The sequence below is a fragment of the Mya arenaria genome, chromosome 13 (genome assembly GCF_026914265.1).
Source record: "Mya arenaria isolate MELC-2E11 chromosome 13, ASM2691426v1".
Taxonomy (NCBI): Eukaryota; Metazoa; Mollusca; class Bivalvia; order Myida; family Myidae; genus Mya; species Mya arenaria.
In genome coordinates this window covers 3,150,963-3,173,492 of record NC_069134.1, presented here as the reverse complement: position 1 = coordinate 3,173,492, position 22,530 = coordinate 3,150,963, and the positions used below count along the sequence as shown (strand labels likewise).

Sequence of the window (22,530 nt, the reverse complement as noted above, 5' to 3'; positions counted from 1 at the left end):
AATGTAAATTAATGCGACGCTTTTGGGGGTGGATTATTAGCGCCATAGTTCGGCACATTATTATTGGATTAGCTTCCATGCCGGATAGTCATTTATAATGGCGCACAACGATATCAGTTTTGACTTGTAAGATTCTGATTAGAATATCAACGAGGTCAATTCGGTCCAAATACTGGCAGCATCTATCAATAGTTTTGTTTATTTTTCTGTTGTTGTTTTTTGGCCTTGTACAAGCAAATGACAAACCGTGCAGTTTTATTTTAAATTAAGCGACCAACGAACGCCTGCCTATTTTCGATTTTATTAAGTTTACCTCTTTACATCTACATAGGTTTGTAAAATATGTCGCCATTTTCTTCCGAAAAAGTTGAAGATTGGTAAATAACCAATAAATTGATAAAGATATTTTTCATGACAAGCAATGTTGACAAATTCTGATGTGTTTCTTTTAGCCCCTTGCAATAAAAATGTCTGTGAATACGGACTCGGCCCATGCTGGCGCAGGTGGTGGCCTGGCTATCGGAAATATGTCCACTCAGGCTGCGGTTCATGCTGGCGTCAATGGTACAGCTACCCATTATCTTCGCGGAGAGGTGCCAGTTTTGACGACCGTCAACTCCATGGAAATCAGATCAGTACAGAGTACTTACATGTATAGTACTTGAATAAACAGCATATACTTTTATATTCAAGGTAACATAGGCATAGATAAACAAAATAGAAGATGTAAGTGTGTTGACTTCTGGCCTGGTTAATTAAATAAAGAGGTTTACATACTCGCGCATATAATTTACAGCAGAATGCAACATTTCGATTGTTGACCCAGAGACAAAAAATAATCAATCGCGTAAAGCATTTCAATAAGTGCTTTTTGCAGAGGTTGGCTAGTGACTGGAGTACCATTGAATGCCATCAACAATGAGTGAAACGTTTCATCGCGTCGTTGTGAGAAACTATGGATTCATAAATTTCATCCATTTGAGCTAATTAGTTTCCTTAAATTCATTCTATACTCCTATTGCATGAACCCTTACCTTTAACAAATGCAGGCCCCTGTCCTTAACTTCTGACACCAGTTTAACAAGTAAGCTTTGGTGGAAACCGCACTTGGTCTTGGATTAAATCCACAGTCGCTATGAATCTAGCACAGCGCTAACCCTGTGGCTGCTTCTAATCCCTACTACACACTTCTACTATGAATATCTCCATTTAATTATATTTATATGAAATCTGCTTTTCTGACCACGATTTTCGCATTTTACAGTATTTTTTTCAGGACCAACGGGTTCGGAAATCGAAACAGGAAAAGTGCGATGAGAATGGAACCCCATAGTTAGGCAGTGGGACAATTGCACAAAACAACATTAAAGGAATGCTCAAGCATTTTTTGACAGAAGCTTGTTTGCAAACTGAAAGATAGAAAAATAGTGATGATTCCGTCAACACCGACGATTTAATTGTGCATGTGCCGCGATCTGTGCAAAGAAATTGATAATTGACCTTTAAAGTGATTCACAGTGATATATTTCTTTTGTTGATATAACTTGTTTTTAAAGTACTTTGGTGCGTTTTTCTTGTACTTTAACGTAATGAGCAGCGTCTTTGATGTCTCGTATAAACATTCGTCTTGTTTAACGATGAAACATGGTTCATCCCCTGGCATTTTATTGTCTCAGAAAATAGTCCCTATACCATTCAAATTGTAGACAAAAAGCCGCCATCTTTAAGGAAGTTTTTTTCTTTGTTTAAATAAATTGAGGCAGAAATACCTGGGCAAATATTGATGTTATCAGTGAAATTCCTTTAACCTTCTTTTTTTAAATGTATACTTATTAAAGACATGTTTGTTTCTACAAATAAATTTGAGAAATACTTAAATTATATCCTACCAATACATTTTTATTCACGGAATTATATGTTCATAAACTCCTACTTTTACTTTAATCCAACGTACACTTTTATAAAATAGTAAAATATTTGAACAGTTATATAGCTATTTATGTCAAGAGGTCGTAACACAGTTTCCCATTGACCCTTTAACTTTTGTTAAGTCAGGTACATATATTTATCCCTGCCTTACACTGCCGGGATCCTTGACTTAGCTTCAGACGAAAAGAAAGGTTGGTGGCTACCACGTTTCTTGTATCGACCAATCTTTTACTTTGATTTTTTATTAATAAATCTCTTTCGGACATTACACGCCCAACATTTTGAAAAGGTTTGTTGTAGCCTAAGATTATAAGAACGTCTTTTTTCACGAGGTGTACTATATAATGCAGAAGCAGTCCCTTTTGCACCTTGATCCACCGGTCTAGATTTTTACATGCCGTATCATCGCGCTGGTATGTCCATTAAGTCTGATTTGCTGTCAGTTAAAGAAGAACTTACAGTTTTTGATTTGAACAATATGCTGTACTTTTGAATTTAAGTCAGCATCACTTCAGAGTTGCTAACCGTGCTTAGAATGTGTTTACCGTTCAAACGTTCTATTAAATAGTAAATATTTTAATTCGAGTAAAAAGTATGGATGCCAAAACCGCCAAGTTGACTTGTCGTTTATTAGTGACATCAAAGAGCAATGCAATGACCAATGTCAACAAATAAAACTCATGTTACCGAATGGATGGAATGTTTTTGTATTAACTTATTAACATTCATACTACTGGCAGGTGACATTGTTGATGTCCGATAATCCGAAAATGAAATGCGACAATTTTACTGAAAACTTGTGCTTTGTTTGAATAAGAACTTTTTCCTGGCACACAACAGGTAAAATGGCACTTTATATTTGATTAGTTTACCAAAAGACTCACTGTATTGGACAAAAACAGCGAGAAACAGCAAAATGCACTGCACTGTCGATTCATTTTTTCATGCTAATGTAACTTTTGTCCTAAAATGAATTTTAACTCGATGTAGGTACCAAACAATTTCGAAAAATGTGGAACCGGTTCATAACTATATCTTAGTCCATAGCGGCGTTGGTGAGCCATTTCTTGAGCAAAACACTCGCTTCCACTGTCCTATTTTTGGTATATATTAAAATTCCAAAAACCAATCAAAAAGACTATTCGTCGTCGTATATGGAAATATGACAATGGGAATTATATTCAACTTTGTCAAAGGCTTTCAGATACTGATTGGTCATTAGTTCGTAGTCCAAGCATTGATTGTTTCACATCTTCTCTTACTACTAAGACTGTTGTTGATCATGCTCAGGAGTGTATTCCTAATAAAGAAATATATATATCCATCCCTTTGAACCTCCCTGGATAAATGAAGATATTAAACTAAAAATACGACAGCGGAAACGCGCTTATAAAAGGGTCAAACTCACTAATAATCCAATGCACTGGGCCAGATTTCGTGGCTTGAGAAATGAAGTCGTCTCTCTAATCCGGAGCTCAAAATTGAAATATTTTGATTCACTTGCTTCGAAACTTAAATCTGATCAACTCACTTCGAAAGATTGGTGGAAGACCCTTAAATCATTTATCTCTCCGCAGACATCACGGGAAATCCCCCGCTTATTAACCCGCTTAATGATGAGTGTGTTGCAGACAATAAAGGCAAGGCTGGCATTCTAAATGATTATTTCGTTTCTCAGACTTATGTTGACGACTAATCACATGTATTACCTCGGGTTGATTTAGCTTTCAATGATAGAAAACTTGATTTAATTGTTATCATGCCTTCAGAGGTAAAAGATGTTCTGCGTAGTCTATCAATTGGAAAAGCATCTGGACCCGATGGCATTGATAATCGTGTTTTGCGAGAAGCTTGTACAGCACTTAGTCAACCTTTATGTGATTTATTTAATGCTTCGCTCTGTTCTTGTGTTGTTCCTACAAATTGGAAATGTTCAAATGTTTGTGCTGTGTTCAAAAAGGGAGATCCTTCGGACCCTTCTAATTATCGACCAATATCTCTTTTAAATACAATGGAGAAGGTTTTCGAAAGAGTTGTATTTAAACATGTATTTAACTTCCTTCGAGACACACATTTCTTTACCCGATATCAATCTGGTTTCCTGCCAGGGGATTCTACCGTAAACCAACTTACCTACTTATGTAATAGCTTTTGTCAAGCTCTCGACTCTGGTCTCGAAATAAAAGTTGTTTTCTTTGATATAAGTAAAGCATTTGATAAAGTTTGGCATCGTGGTCTTCTCTATAAACTCGAAAGAGCTGGCGTGTGTGGTAGTTTATTATCTTGGTTCGCCAACTACTTAGAAAACAAACGACAACGCGTTGTTATTCCTGGAGCATCATCTGACTTAAAATCAATTAAAGCAGGTGTTCCTCAAGGATCAATTCTGGGCCCTCTTTTATTCCTTGTTTATATTAATGATATAGTTAGCGAAATTGATTCGTCTATTAATCTTTTTGCTGACGATACTAGTCTATTTGTTATAGTGGATTCCCCACAGACGGGGGCTGTTCAATTACAGAGAGATATTGATAAAATAAGTATTTGGGCTGAAAGGTGGCTGGTCAAGTTTAATCCAAACAAATCAGAATCAATGGTTATTTCTCGAAAGAGGAACAAACCAATACATCCCTCTCTGTACATGTTTGATATCGCTATCCCTGTAGTGGAATCACACAAGCACCTTGGTATTTTCTTTTCTGATGGAGGAAATTGGCATTCTCATATTAACTATATTATTGGAAAGGCTTGGTCTAGAGTCAATATCATGAAACGACTCCGTTATCAACTTGATAGGAGGTCTCTTGAGGTCACCTATCTATCATTCATACGGCCAATCTTGGAATACGCTGATGTTGTTTGGAGTAATTGTACTCAATATGACAAGGATGAACTTGATAAAATTCAAACTGAGTGTGCACGTATTGTTACTGGTTGTACTCGACTTGTTTCCCTGCGACTTCTTAAGATCGAATCTGGTTGGGAGGATTTAAGTTCTCGGCGAGAAAAACACAAGCTTCTTTTCAAAATGAAAAATGGTCTTGCACCAGATTACCCTTCTGACCTCGTTCCACAAACAGAAGGCCAAGCCTCGTCAAGATTGTTAAGAAACTCATCACACATATCTAGCATTCGTACAAATACTTCACTTTATATGAATTATTTCCTACCTTCTACTATATCTGCATGGAATAATCTCCCAGGCGAAGTAAAATTTGATTGACAGTGTTTCTGGATTTAAAACTTATCTGAAGTCGGATGTCCCAAAAACGAATGATCTTTTTTATTATGGTAAGCGCCGATTACAAGTCTTGCACACACGTCTTCGTAATGAATGCAGCTCACTGAATCATCACCTGTTTGTTAGAAATATCGTGCCGTCTCCCCTCTGCTCGTGTGGAATTCAGGAAACATCTTATCATTTTCTCCTAATTTGTCCTCTTTATACAGATCAAAGGCGAATAATGCTGTCTTCTGTTGAAGAGCTGACTGAAGTAACTCTTCATAACCTACTTTATGGTGATGAAACTCTTTCAGAAAATCAAAATAAGATAGTGTTTGATGCTGTTCATCTGTTTTTTCAATTGTCCAAACGATTTGACTAGTTATCCAACATTTGTATCGAATTCAGACTAAATTTGTAATGTCATTCATAGTTCTAAGCTAAGTAGATTGCTTGACACTTGAAGTGTATTACCTAAACCAACCACCTTAACCTTTCCTTCTTCAACTCTATGTTTCTCCGTTTGAATTCAATTAACGATATTGAGTGATACTAGTAATTAAGTAACCGTGTTATCACTTGTCCCAGATATAGTTCAACATTCTATTACTTTATATTCATCGTAATGATTTTCATTTTGTCATCTATATAGAGTTTATATAATGTCCGTCACTTAAAAAAGCACTCTACAAATTGTTTGGAGAAGAACATTATAAGATTTATTTATCTTTCGTTCTCATCCGTTTCATAACATTTGTACTTGTATTTGATTTACATTGTATTTGACAGGTATTGATGAATAAAATATGTTTAAACTAACTATATCTCTGCTTCAAATGTATTCTTTAAACGGAGAAATAGTCAAAAACTTACATTTTTTCATCCAAGATGGCGGTTTTTTGTTTACTATTTGAATGGTGCAGTGCAGGTCGATTAACCGCCCTGTTTGTTCTCATTACATATCTTTTTCAGATGTGTGTGTAAAAAACAGGAGTTAGTCACCTTTATAAATCACAGACATTTAGAAAGAAATTTTAGAACAGATATTTTATTAAGACGTTTTCAAAGTACATCATCTTCTTAACTACAAATGCATAAAAAATAACAAACACATGGTATGACATAGGTTATGCATTATATGAAATAGAATCATAAATATATTCAAAAATGTATATTCAAATCAGGTGAGGATGAACAAAACTATTTTAATTGTCAATCAATATTTGAAGTTGATCTTCTAATACTCAGAGCTTGTTTGACAGATAAAGATAGTTTTATAAGTTCTTGTTTATTTTTTGTGTTTAACAGTGTTTAATGAGTTCTGTGATATAATTTATGCAATTAATTATCTGTGATATAAGATTATAACTTGTCTAGATTTATTATCCTTGTACTTAACAATTTTGCTAAACTACATGACTATTCCATGGTTACTGCCACCAATTTTTCAAGGACCACAATGGAAATAAGTGAAAATCATTTTTCTCTTTTTTGTGTCATCCTTGGTATTGTGTGTGCATTTCATGGTTTCTATTGTCTATGCATTGATAATGATATGTTATAATTTGTCTGCATTATGACGTGCCATGTAATGTTCATGTCTTTTTACCGAATAAACCTACTACTACTACTACTACTACTACTACTAATGAACTTAAAAACAGACGGACGTAAATAATAATACCGTTTTATGTATTTCTTTCATATAGTTTCAAAACGTGTAGAAATACAAATAAAAAGAAATTCATCTACTATATTTCTTGAATTGCAGCATAAACAATATCTTTCTTCACGTTGTATACGATTACGATAATATCTACCCGTTTGAATCCTTAACAGGTGTGCAGAAAGTCTAAGTCTACAGACAAATAGTCGTAAGCTTTCAGGTAATAAATCCAAACAATCATCATACACGAAAGTAGTCTTAAATTCCTTATACAAAAATAAAACTGGACTATCAAGGACTCTATACCATTCTTGCTTAAAACAATCAATTATTCTTGTTTTAAATTCAAATGAAAAGTACTTTTCATTTATCATATTAGGATTATTGAATATGTATGCAAAAGCCATACTGGCTCAAAAGCTTTTTATCATTTGATACTCAGTTATTTTTTCTATTATTACAGTCAGATAATGCATACTTATATAGACTACTTATTATAATGTTTTCACCATTTGTAACCTTCAACCAATATTGTATAATTCTAACATACCTATGTACATAAAGAGTATATCTACCAAGCTCTCCATACACACTTGCTGTACATGTATTTTTTCTAACGTTAAACAAATATTTACAAAACTTTAAATGGATTCTTTCAATTTCCTAAGACGAAGTAAATCCCCAAATTTCGGAAGAATAATTCAAGATGGGGACAACAAAGGCAACAAATAGTTGACAAACAAATCTTTGGTTTCAGGTCATACTCCTTACATTTACACAATAACACATTTAATGCTTTTAAAGCTTTGCCAGTTGAATGTTCCTTGTTTAAAGCATAATTACCAGTGTAATTAAAAACAGTTCCTAAATAATTAAAATCATTCACGACGTCAATAGGCTGGCCATTGTTGGTCAAATTTTCTGTTGGCAATAGCCCTCCCCTTTTACGAAAGACCATAATTTTGGTTTTGAGTGTATTTACCGATAAACCCCAATTATTACAATATTTTGAAAGTCTATCCAAATGTTGTTGAGTTCCACTGGTGTTTCACCCATGATAGCCATGTTATCAACAAATAATAATAAAATAAGTACAGAATCATCAATAAGTAGGCCTGAGTCTAGATTATTTTGTAAATATAACTCTAGGTCTTCAACAAAAAGAGAAAATAACAAAGGGGACATAACTTCCCCTTGGCGGAGGCTACAGCAAAGTCAAAGTAATCGGAATATGTAGAAAAAGTTTTAACACAAGATTTGACTTTTTGGTACATATCTCGAATTATTCGAAGTACTTTGCCTTGTATATCGCATTTATATAATTTCAGCCACAACGCATTTCTATAAATAGAACTAGAGGAGTTCACGATTATCCGCGCACTGACCTTATGTTTTTCAAACATCTTTTAATACAATATGTATCAATGTCCTCAAAAACAAAAGTAAAGTAGAAAAGGGTTCAATTATTATAACTACATTTTTATATAGAACTAACCTTGTAACACTGGTAACGTCGTGCCGCAATATAAACAATACTTCCAGCTTTCTTTCGGACGTTTACCACAGCCTGGACAAAACATTTCGCCCTGGAGAGAAAAAATATTTTACATTAAGCAAAGGCATAACAAACAGTATCTAATATTTTCTTTCTTTTTGAGATCTTGATGACCCCTTTTATTTGCCCCGTAATAGGGACCATGGGATCGGGGCCATCCCCATGGGCCCTTTCAACATTAAAAACAATAATATTTCATACAAAATGCATGATGTTATTAAGTTACAAAACAGCAATTTGGAGAAAAAAATTAGATATTTAGAATAGCAGTACCTGTATAATGTTGCATGGTTATCGACGTCTATGTATTCCATATGTTTAATATATCTGAGTTTGAAATATTTTTACCGTCGAAAGCAAAAGTGGTAAAAGCATAGCAGCAGATACAATGCACTTCAAAAGTGCCTTTTTAATGGTTGAGATCATTATAAAAATAATTGCACTCGTATGATTTTATTATTTTATCCAAAATAAGATATTATTTTACCCTTGCAAGCAAAATGAGTACAATAAAGCAACGGATGTTTATCAGCATAAATAAATAACAGCTAAAGCTTAAAAGTATAGCTGGTAAGCACCAATACAAGTTTATATATGACTATAGTCCTTAAGGTGTCTGACTAAGTGTCAAATATTCTAAAAAAAGAGCCAAAAGGAGACATCAAACAATAAAGTACTCTTTTATTAGTTCTACTGACCGGTTATTGTCATACCATTTTAATTGGTCTATAGTAGATATTCTAATGTCCAGAAACATTAGCCTAATATCTGTGTAATTCTGTTCATAATTTATACAGTTTCTACTTTTCCACATACGCCACTTTGTCTCTAACAGTAAAGTGTTTATTAATTTGCATTTTGTTGGAAAAATAAAGAGTCTAATGCTGTTGATAGTTGGTTTGTTATTTCTATTTGTAATGTGTTTAGGGCTATATTTTCAACAATCGGAATTATTTCCTGCCAAAAGTTGTGCGCTTGCTTACATTTCCAGAACAGATCAGTTACATTTTCTTGTTCACTATTGCAAATTTTACAATGTCCGTCTGATTAATTCATTTTGCTATGTTTTTGCTGCGTGAAAATCGTTTTGTGTAATATTTTGAATTGCAACTGCTTTGCTTTTAATGACGCCTTTGATTTGTATATACAATACCAAATTTTGGTCCACGCAAGTGAAATATTAAAATAATTTTCCCATTTTTGTTCACTTTCTAACTTTGAAGTTTTACTATTAAACTGTTGGAAGATGTCCTTTAATTTTTAATCGTAGTAGTCTATATCTTTGCCTGTTTTTCGGCGGAGTTTGATGTTGTCAGATATATTTGTTTGTATGTTTGTAGTATGTTTAGCTTTATCGGCCTGTTAGTATTTTGTAACTGCAGTTTTAATTGTGGTCTATTCTGATATCCAATTTCGTTTGTTGGCGCCGCTCTGAAGAGCGCGCCTATTATGCAATGGGAATTTATTTTAGTTAGTGGTAGGAGCGGTTTTTAAGTTGATTGACAGTTGGGTTTTACTGTTATTTTATTATGATTAAAAAATGCAAATGGATGGCGATTGCATGGGTGTTAAAAATGCTATTTGTGGTTGAATAGATTGTCTTCAATTTATCTTCAAAACATTATATTTGAAGAACGACAAATAAGTTTAATAACTGTTCCCGTTTCGTTTACGTTTTCCGATTGGTTAACTGTAATATCATGTGCCGGAAATGTAAATATTCGGAGGAGTTCCGAATGAAATGTAAAATGTGTGGACCGGTAATTATGTGAATGGGAATAATTATGTTTTATGTTGTTTTGTTATGTTTACTGCATTAATAAACAATGAGTTAAGCTGTTTTCTTTAATTTAATCGATATTGGATTAAATCATCACCTAACTTTATTTTTTAATGTGTTGAAGGTGACATTAGTAAAATTTTATTACGATTGCCCCCGAGTTGTTTTATTTTTAGAACACTACACATATCCGGATGTTGCTATTTTTAGAACCAGAAGGTATTTCCCCGCTATTCATAGGTCAATAATGGAATTTCAACATCGTCGATTAATAGTTGGAAACTCGGTTTTGTCATGAATATACGTTTAAAATAAGTAAACACTAAAAGTGCACACTGACAGTTGATTACGATACATCTAACAATTTGAGTCATTACAGTAAAACATGGATTATAAGTGAATTATACGCGTAAGAGAAGATTTTCTGTCGAAAAAACTAATGTCAACAATCAGCATGGAATTGGGATATTCGTATCAAAGGGCTATTCATGTAAGTATCCTTGAGTAGTTGTGTAAGTTTATGTGTTCAAAAATGTTTATTTTTTAATTTCTTTGGAATTCTTAAATCATTTTTATTTGCTAAACGTTAAGACAGCGTTTTAATATTTCTACATGTACTATAAATATACATGTTACATACTTTACATCTACTTATAATGCACCAGTCAATTGTAACCAAAGCCCCACCAGATCCGAGGAACAGCTGGGACTTTCTGTCCAGCCAACCCCGGGTAAAATCCTCGTCGGACGAACTGATGGTCAAATCCTCGCCATATGCCCCGTACCCCAGGGAGCCTAGGTAAGGTATATTCCCTGCTATATCTGGCTCAAAGACAAAACCACCGTATTCACCCGGCACTGCGAGGCCACCTGAAAGTTAAAAACACAGCCCATTTCCCCGGCTTACCCCGGCATATCCCCAGACCTGGAGGGCCGTGGTTACAATTGACTGGTGCATTATGTACATGTTACATATTTTTAAATGTACTAAATGTACATCATTTATGTATATGATATGAGTATGTAATCTTTTATTTGATTGTTTTATCTTAGAAAAATATTAGACTTAAAAATACCCATTATTTGTTTACAAAGAAATATATTAGACTTAAAAATACCCATTATTTGTTTACAAACTGCATATTTTTAAAATTAAGTTGTATTAAAGAGATGTACATGGTTTCGGGCTGGAAGCCACAACAGCTTGGACACAAGTGACATTCATTTGCTTGGTGTAGGTCTCGTTGAACGCCATACTGTTGTGAATCATTATCAACCATATGCACAACATCTACACATTTGTGCCTACCAACCCTTACTCTTGGCTAAAACGGATATTAGTGCAGAATGTATAATTAATACAATCATGTGCATTTGTATTTTACGGTTGTAGTTTCTGTTGGTTGATAATCAGAAGTCTAATTTCTTTCAGGCAGGAAAAGGACTGAATATTACTATTATATGAAGTATTCCAGCCTGCATTAAATACTTTGTTGGATCATTGAGACAGATTTGACATCCATGTCTATCCACAACTGATAGAGATGATGTGAGTATTTCATATAAAACATATTTGAGTTGGTGTTTGTTGTTTTATAAACTCACTGTTTTCAATAATCCAGTGGTTGTGGTGGTGGTGATGGTGGTGGTGATGATGAATTTTATTGATAAATTTAGTAATTTTCTTTATATTATATACATGTATGTATCAGCTTATTGTTGTTGTTTTTAAATAATGTTGAGAAATATTAAACTGTTTATATTTTATTTGGTATATGTATGGCAGTATTATTATCTATACAAATTAGTTAGAAAGTACTTTTTTTCTTTTACAGCACTAAACATTCTAGATGGGTAAAGACCTGTTAAATCAGCATTGACTCAGCATTGAGTAATTTTCATCTGTGCATACACTACAAGTACAAACGCATGGGAACAAACCAAACTTCAAATGTTGAAGAGTGAAGAATTATTGTGAAAAGTTCTAAATGTTAGAATACCATTGACTAAATAAAACAAATAGACATCGATTACCAACAGAGACTGTTTACATGTTATAATATTCAAAAGACATTAGTTGAGAACTTTCACTCTGACTTTTTTCGGCATTACCGCCTACTTAGTGTTCTTGTTTCTTTACATATTTTAATTTAAAAGTACATTCATTGTTTTTAAATCTGAATTCTGAGTTAGTATCATAAGTAAAATTCATTTATTTGAATGATTACATTTTATGAATAAGTCCAATTGAGCTTTTTACAAGAAAAAGTTTGATTTTTAAGCATTTTATTAGTTATAAAAATGTATAGTTACATGACATTATGTATATTTTCTTCAAAAATGAACGGTAAACTATCATAAATTGTCTTTTGAATTGTTCATTAGACATCATAGAAAATATTTAAATGATTTCAGCAGGTTGTCTTATTATTAACTAATTTTTATGAATTTATAAAACTGCTATATATTTTCAAACATCGAAATGCTGCTCTGTTCCGAAGACTCACAAGATCAATCAAAATGATTTTTTTCCATGTGTATCAATAATATGTTCGGTTGAACGTAATTTTTCTGTTATGAAGTTTATTTTACCAGAAACTGTTGTGTTTATTTCATAATCTCTGATAATGTGAAAAAAAAATCAAATAAAGACAAAATATTTTTAATTAACAGTAAAAAATCTTCAAAATTTGGATAAAAGTCCCATAACGTACCATGATAATGACTATGTTGTCCGTAAAAGCTTTATAAAAGTGTGTATTACTTATACCTTAATTCAGTTCAAATAATTATGGCCTTTAAGGATTTGTGTTTTCATAATATAGATTTCCTGTTATATTGAGCTTTGTCAATTTGTGTTGATGTTTTGTTTTATGTACAATTACTACTTCTATTTCCTAACTTTTGTCTCATTTGTCAAATTGAATTGTTACATATTTAAGTGAAAAAACACACACACTATTTTTAAAGATGCACTCTTACTCCCCAATAAGACTTATGATAATTAATATTATTGTTTTCATTTTTCAAAATGGGTTGATAGATGTCAACAACAATGTTTCCAATGAAGGATCTTGAGTTCAATTTGCTAATAAGAATGAACTTAAAACATGGTATTTCTTCCTTGTGATACTATAGTAGACCACAGTAAATCTTTTAGCAATCACCAATTGATCATTTAATATTTGTCATGCATTCTGCTATTATAAACAGGGTGACAAGCTTGTTATCAGTAAACGATATTTCAGTAAATGCATTATTTAGTAAGTAGTTATTGTTTTTTCATTCAATTTGATGTGTGTTATATATACAATTATATGAATTGATTTCAAATAAGAGTTTCACTTTAAAGATGCTCATTTAAAGATAATGAACAGACACACAAAAACTAGACATATTTGATACTAATTATACGAATGATTATTGTTTTATATATAGGTGACCTCTGATTTGTTTTGGAGATATTCATAAATGGGTGTTATTCTTTATTGTCTTCAGTTTCTTATACATTTAAGGATTTTTATAATTGCTTTTCTGGTATATATTACAATGTAATTTAATGCAAATGAAAACACACTTTAAACTGGACACATTTGATACTAATGATATAAATGATTATTGTTTACATCTACTCTGATTTGTTATGAAGATATTCATAAAGGGGTGTTCTTCATGTTATTATACATTTTGGACTTGATTTAGTATTGCTTTTCTGGTATATATTCATTTAATGCACAAAGAAATTATTTTAAGTGTTCAGTATCACTTTCACACATTATTTACTATTATTTTTTTTGCATATTTGGCCTATTTATGCTTATATGTGCATTGTTGTATTTCAAAACCTTTGTGAAAAATAGAAACAGTATTATTTTCTTCATACATAGTCTGATACATATTCAGTTTGAATGCGTTATTTTTATCATATTTGAAAAAAAATGCCATTGTCCAATAAGACACATGCTGTTTTTGTGTTAATATCAACTAAAACATCCATTTTCTACTCTTCTTTACTATGTAAATGAAGAAGTTAACATTAGTATTATTAAACAGCTAAAAACAAGGCATGTTATGTTATAAATGCATTTCATCTAGTAAACAATGTTCACTTTTTATATAACAGTTCAATAATTATGTTCTATTTATGTTTGCAACTTTACAGTTCAATAATTATGTTCTATTTATGTTTGCAACTTTCGGACGAAATGATAATATTTATTAAAGTACTACACAAATTGTTAAATTGTTATTTCATATCACTTCTTCATGATGAATGAGGTAACTTATTCTTCCCAAGTTGTCATTCCAGCATGGTGACGTTGCCCCCTCCCCCTATATGATTAGAACTGCAGTGTACATGAACAATAACTCTATTTCAGCGTATTGCAAGAGTTATTCCCTTTGTATCTTTTCCTGTCCGGAGCATAACTAGAAAACTACTTTTTTTGGAATTTCATTAAACATCATTCAATGGTATTTAGCACAACGAGAGGAAGTGCAGTGCACAATGACTATAGCTGTTTTTAAGCTAATTACATAATTATTGCCCTTTGCCGCTTTTTCTTGACCAGAGCATTACTTTAAAACTACTTATGGTATTGAAATAAAACTTGGTATATGGGTATGTGGCAATGACAAAAAGTACAGTGCACAAGCACCCTAATTCTGTCTTGTTCATTAATGTACCCCACCCCTAATGAAATGTTCAACTTGAAAATCTTCCATTTCAATGCTTTTGCCTATGTTGTCATGCAGAAAACTACAAACATTTTGAGAATTTCATAGATGCGGTTCAATGCACCATAATATGCTTGTTGGCCTTGACATTTCTTGTTTTTCAACATATAACAAGTGCATAAACTATTAAACGGCGCCCTTTGATGCTTTGCATCAATCGTCTTTCTTGTATTTTAATTGCGTGTATAAATCTTTATCATCCAAAAAAAATTCATGCTCAGTACTCCAGATATGTTCGAGATTTTAAAATATCTAAAGTTAAAAATACACATGATACTATTATATGGATAAACATTTTTTAATAATGATAACGATATATATCTTGCAGCAGTGTATATGTGGGCTGACTCATCGCCTATCGCAAATTTGATTGACGTTGATCTCTCAGAATGCATCGATGATGATATAAATCATTATAATTCATTAGGCACTGTTATGATTGCTGGGGATTTTAATGCCAGAACTTCAAGTAAAAGCGATAGTATTATGTGTGACACTTATGAACCGGATATTGATGATGAAAATTATGTATGCGATATTCCGATACCGAGATACTCGATGGACAAGGGCAGTAACTCTCACGGTAATAAATTATTGGACTTATGTAAAGCCACTGCATTAAGAATAGTAAATGACCGCCTTGGTTCGGACTGTGGCGTAGGTAAATATACATGTTTTAATACTAAAGGTTTCAGTGTTATTGACTATTTGATAATCAATGAAAATAACTTTAATTTTGTTCAAAACTTCACTGTTTGTCATTTTAATGATTTCAGTGACCATGCCCCATTATATTTTGATATTGTTTGTAACACACATATATTGAAAGAAGAACCATATTTGGGTGAATTTTTGAAATGGAATGATGAGGAGAAGGATGCCTTTAGAAATAATTTGATTACTAGAGTTAATGAATTTAACGATTTAGTCCAAAATAGTGATGCACAAAATGTTGACCATATTGTAAATACGTTCACTGACATTGTACGTGAGGTAGCAGACCCTTACTTTGTTAAGCATATCATAAATTTTCCATGTTTCGGAAAATGTATGGTAACTGATTCGGCCAAATGGTTCGATCAAGAATGTAGAAATACTAAACATTTGTACAAAAATGCTCTACATATTTATAATAATTCACATAAAGATATAGATAGATTGGAACTGTGTAGATTGAAACGAGTGTATAAAACTACTGTGTCAAAGAAACGCAGAGCTGTTAAATTTAAACGCTGTAAAGAGTTTGAAAATTTGAAACGTAATAAGCCTAAAGATTTTTGGAGATATTTCCATTCACAAAAGTCAAGTAATACGAATTTAAATGTACCCTTGGAAGATTTCAAAAATCATTTCGAGCAGATGTTTGTGGATATAACCCATGATATAAATGAGGAGGCTGAAAGTTTTAATACCAACCATAATTTCAATGATTTTAGTACTGTTTTCGGAGACCTAGATCACCAAATAACATACGATGAAGTTTGTAAAGCTATAAAATTGCTTAAGAAGAATAAATCACCTGGAGAAGATCAATGGCTAAATAAAAGCATGTGACATATTGGGAGGATATATTACATAAATTTTTAATATAATTTTTAACTCTGGGAATTTTCCAGTCGCATGGACTAAGGGTATAATCGTACCATTACATAAGAAAGGTGATAAATCGGATGTTAAAAATTATAGAGGTATAACATTGTTAAGCAATTTTGCAAAACTTTTTACATGTGTACTTAATCAACGAATAACTAAATGGTGTGAAGAAAATAATGTAATTACTGATGCACAGTTTGGTTTTAGAAGAGGCAGGTCTACAGTCGATGCAGTGTTTGTTCTTCAGTCAATTGTGCAAAAATACGTAAACTTAAATAAACGGTTGTATTGCTGTTTCATTGATATGAAACGTTGTTTTGATTCCATATATCTCAATGCGCTATGGTTAAAGTTGTATAAATCCAATTTAGATGGTAAAATATTACGTATTATACGCAATATGTATCAGTCAGTAAAGTCCTGTGTAAAACACTGTAATAGCTATTCAGACTTTTTTAATATTGCAGTAGGCTTAAGGCAAGGAGAGATACTTTCCCCGATTATGTTTTCATTATTGGCGGAAGACTTAGAATTGTATTTACAAAATAGAAACGATTGTGGTTTAGCTTTACGTGATATTTCTTTGATTTTATTATTTGCTGATGATATGGTTGTTCTTGGTGAAACCCCGGAAGACTTACAAATGTCGTTAGACCGTTTATACAGTTATTGTAATACATGGGGCTTAGAAGTCAATATTGCTAAAACTAAAATTGTAATTTTTCGCAAAAGAGGTGGCACAAAACGTAATGAAAAATGGTTGTATGCAAACGATGATGTTGACATTGTAAATGATTTTAACTATCTAGGAGTAACGTTAAATTATACTGGCAATTTTAGCCTTAATACCCAAACATTATATGGTAAAGGTTTAAAAGCAGTAAACACATTGTTGTCAAATCTTAAAAAGTATGAATGTAAACCTAGGGTAGCGTTGCAATTCTTTGATGCCTTTGTTTCACCTATAATTACATACGGGTGTAAAATTTGGAGATTTACGAAGTCTACGCAGCTAGAGAAGATGCATTTAAAATTTTGCAAAGCCGTACTAGGCGTCAGACAATCGTCTTCAAATGTTGCTGTTTACGGCGAATTGGGTAGATACCCATTGTATTTAAATAGATATGTACGTATTGTAAAATACTGGTTCAAACTTAAGAAAAGTGACAATATAATTACTCAATCTGTCATAGAACAGAACAGAACAGAACAGAAATTTTATTTGACTTAAGCATAAAAAGCTCATCGTCACAACAATATGTATAGAAATAATGCATGGCATGTGACAAATATAACATAAGTTATATTAATAAATCAATCATATGTTTGATATAGATATTGTGAGAGTGTGTATAACAATAACAAGAATGTCATCGATATTAAGATATAATATGAACAAGTAATGATTTCGGTGTTATAAAAATCTATATGAATTTCTCTCTATATATAAATACTTCTCAACGTTGATTAATACAGCCGCAAGGTTCAAGCTGCGTGATACATACAACTTTGTGGCTACTGTTTAAGGATATGAATATTACAAAACAAAGACAACAAAAACAACAACAACAATAACAACAAAAGGAAAAAGAATATGTACATCTCGTATGTCCTAAGGATCTATAGATTTATGTTTAAACACTACCGTTTATGATACAATCAAAATACCAAAGAAACATAGCAAAAATTTATACTATATTAAGGAATCACGTAATTTGAAGGACTTATCACAGTAAAGCGCTAACTTCCTTAGGGTGGTTTGGTTGTTACTTTGCATTAAAACAAAATATTTCATCAAACTCGTATGAGTGTAAAAATACTTCGGAATATATTGACGTCTAAGGTCCGCATATACTGGACATTTGAGGACGAAATGAAATTCGTCCTCAATATCATTTAAATTACAGAGTGAACATTTTCTTTCATTCTTAGGAACCTTATTGTGTCGACCTATTTCTATAATTAGTTTATGGGATGAAAGGCGTAATTTAGATAAAATACTTCTATACTTAGTATTTTCAACAAGACTGAGATATGAAGATTGTTCAAAATTTGTCTTAATTTCTTTAAACACATCTAGAGACGGAGACAAGTCTAACCCAGACCTCCAATTGCTGATATAAATATCTCTGAGTCTACTTTTTAGTACGGGAACAAATACGTCCATTTTTACCGACTCAGGGTGTAACCATATTTCATAAAGACCGGATGATTGGAGAATTTCCTTAACCTTTGATGCCCAGTTCGTAGACGAATGATTTTCAACACTATACATTTGATCCTGTAATATACCATTTAAAATGCAATTATCTCGCTTGACTATATGAAGTTTTAAGAAATATTTAACCATTCTTACATGTCTTTCGATATATAATGGGAACCTGCCCAACTCTCCGTACAAAGCCAACGTATTGGTTGACTGTTTCACATTTAATACCCATTTACAAAACATTTTGTGGACTCTTTCTACCACGTCCGAATTTATATAACCCCAGACTTCAGAACCATAGTTAAGGACTGATAATACGTATGCATCAAACAGATTAAACATAATATCTATTGGCACTTTAATATTACGGACTAGCGCCATCAAAGAGTGAAGTGATCTCAACCCCTTTCCAGCTAAAGTTTTTGTAGCTTGCATAAATGCACCGCCACTACTAAATACAATTCCTAAATAATTAAACGAGCTAACAATTTCCACTTCCTTATTGTCATAAAACCATTTATCATTAATACCTAGTCTTCCACCCTTTTTGAACACCATTACCTTAGTCTTATCTATATTAACAGTGAGGTTCCATTTGCGACAGTATAAATGTAAACTATTTAGAGAATTCTGCAATCCTGCCTTAGTCTCTGATACAATAACCGCATCGTCGGCAAAAAGCAGCAAATAAATTGAAATATGGTCAATGTTACTTCCGACGTCAAGGTTTTCTTGTAAATGCATTTCAATATCATTAAGAAAGAGAGAAAAAATATCGGCGAGGTTATCTCTCCTTGAAACAGGCCAATGTCACTATTAAAAAAATCTGATAATGCTCCCAAGTGTTTTACACATAGTTTCACTTCATTATACATTGATCTTACTAGGGACAAAACTTTACCATCAATTCCCAACTTAATAAATTTATATACCAGAGTCTGTTTCTATCAATGCAATCGTAAGCTTTTTTATAATCAATAAAACAACAGTAAAGCTTTTTTTTTTCAATCTGTCATAGAAGACGCAATGTTAGATATTGATAACAATCAGGATAATTGGTTTTATAAGGTTAAGAACCTTCTCACCAGATATGGCTTTTATTACGTATGGTGTAATGATACACAGCTAAACGAAAACAAGCTCATTTGTATTTTTAAACAGCGTCTGATAGACGAATATTTACAACAATGGCATGGAAGTGTTAATGAAAATGGTGTCTTAATTGTTTATAGAGTACTTAAAACTGCATTTGAGTTTGAATCCTATTTAGACAATATTGTGTCAAGAAATCTTAGAATTGCTATCACAAAAATACGTATATGTTCGATAGATTAGAACGCCACTTACGTCTTTGTCAAGTATGTGACTCGAACGAAGTAGAAGACGAATTTCATTTTATATTTAAGTGTACACCTTATGTCCAATTAAGACAAACTTATATTAAAGGTTATTATAGAATAAGAACTAGTATGTTTAAACTTGTGAAACTTCTTAATACACAAAATACATCTGAAACATTTATGATAAGCAAATATATCTCGGAAGCAAATATATCTCGGAAGCATTTAAGGTGCGTTCTACTTTATTAATGAATCAATAATTATAAGCCTTGATACACATTTTTATCTCAAGCAGTAGTATGCTTTGTTAACATTTGTAACCATTGGTTACTATTTATGTTGATATATACTATGTGAGTCTGTTTTACTGTTAGAAATTGATCAATTGATATCATTTATTCCAACATATACTAGTATATAAAAAGCAAACTATTGGTTATTGTATTGTATACTATTATAGTTTGATTGATTCGTGTTTTCTATTCCAGTTCATCCTTAAAAATAGATTAATTATAATATTGATTTAATATTTCACACTACATTGTATAATTGTAATTGTAATTTATTAAATATGTATATGAAACACAAAAAAAAACTGTATAGTTTACGTGTAATAAAATTCTGTTCTGTTCTGTTCTCTGTTCAGTGACGGGCATTTACATAAAAAATAGGTTTCTTCGTATCTTTCATCTTCTGATTGCAGATAAAATTTGCCTATTGTGTTCCAGTTTTGTGGTTCAGATTGTATTAATCTGTAAATGAATTTAACATTTAATGCCTTGCAGATAACGGTTATACTTGGCATGTTCAAGCCGCATTGATTGCGTTGTAATTGACAAGTAGTTTTGTTTAAGGGTTGTTTATTTTCCGTGTAAAATCCGAAATATTTATATCTATCATTTGCGAGTACTTGTCAGGCATACCTTTTTTTTCAATTTCATAAAGAAGCTGAGATATAACAAACGTTTTTACTATCAATACTTTCCCTTGCAGCGTTAAGTTGCGTGATTTCCAAATTTTAAAACAAGATTTTATTTTAGCGATGAAAGACTTGTAAATAAGATCGTGGTTAATGCTATATCAATGGTGAATTCCAAGGGTTCTATCGTTGTTTTTGTCCACGATATGTCCTTAAACTTCGGTGAGTATTTTTTTAATCTACCTATAAGCCGATTGTTTTAAGATTTATTTAGCTTAGATCCGGAGGCCTTTTCATAGTCCAATAAATTGTGAAATATATGCGGAAGAGATTTTTCATTTTGCAAAAAAGTTGAGTATAATCTACAAATTGGCTGATTCGCGCTTCTTTGTTATCCGTATTGAGGGAGGGAAATTTTATACCCTCAATATTGTTATCCTATTATCTAATATATTGAATTGGCAATGACAGTTGCAAAATAGGCCATTTCACGTCCGATTACAGTTGTAGTATATTACTTACAATGTATAGTCTATTTACGGAGTAGTAATCAGCATGCAATACCCTTTCAAATGATACCAGTATCATGAATTTTGCGTGTGCTGTTGTATATAGGGTGACCAGACATTTAAGAAATGTTATTTTTTGCAATTTGCTTTTCAAATTTATATGATCAGTTGTACAATGGATTCTTTAATAAAAAATAATCTCAGCACATTGACTCATTTAGAAACTGTTTTGCCTTTGATATCGTCAATGTTGAGAGCCAGTCTTTTTAACCACTTTTGGTGTAGCTAGACTATGTCATTGCTTTGGGCTAGACCTAGACTACAACGTGGCATAGGTCCCCATGGTCCCATTCATCGGTTCCACGAGAAAGAGTCTTACATGTAAAAATCGTTCACGCCCATATCCCTCGTAAGCAACCTAAAAGAAAAGACTATTTAGAAAAACCATCACTTAGGGTCAGGCCTAGCTTACAACATAGCCCCCCTCGTTCCACGAGCACGACCCTTACATGTACTCTACCGGTCAACTCATCGCACTAGTTTATATTTGCCTTATGCTGTTAACTGTTTTTGATAACATTAACGGTATGTTTTAAACTTCGTTAAATCATATCACACCTAAAAAAGTAGTTGTAGCATTTTATTTTGTCAATCAAGTTAAAAATATATTACCAAAACGTGTGCTCTAGTTCGTGCGTAATAACATCAGGATCAACAAGAGGGCAGAAAAAACTGTGACCTTTATCCATCTTAGATCCACTTTTAGCCACTCTAACTCCCCTAGTGACTTTTAGTGAATTCCGTTACTTTCGCGTAGAATGTGGACACCTAATACCAGGAGCGGATCCAGATTTGACGTTAGAGGAGGCGTAACTTTTCGATTTGCACCCTTCCCTCAGAACAATACATTATTTGATAAAAAAAAATGTTGGCAGGGAGTTTGGGGTACTCCCCAAAGAATATATTAACAATTCATAGTCCAAAATGGTGCCTTTTGGGCGTACTTTTATTTGCTGCACACAACTACATTTACTAAGTCATGCAAAGCTTCGACAAGAGATGGCTGAACC

The 22,530-nt window shown here is 32.5% G+C and overlaps 1 protein-coding gene across 3 annotated transcripts in view; it reads right to left on the bottom strand.

Moving 5' to 3' along the window:
* Positions 1 to 22,530, bottom strand: part of LOC128214940 (T-cell-specific guanine nucleotide triphosphate-binding protein 2-like) — a 41,730-nt gene that overhangs the window by 17,233 nt on the left and 1,967 nt on the right. For all 3 annotated transcript variants that reach the window (XM_052921659.1, XM_052921660.1, XM_052921661.1), the window contains exon 2: positions 8,314 to 8,404. In XM_052921659.1, the coding sequence (XP_052777619.1) occupies positions 8,314 to 8,398 (85 nt within the window). In that variant the 5' untranslated portion in view covers positions 8,399 to 8,404. The remainder of the gene's footprint in view (positions 1 to 8,313; positions 8,405 to 22,530) is intronic.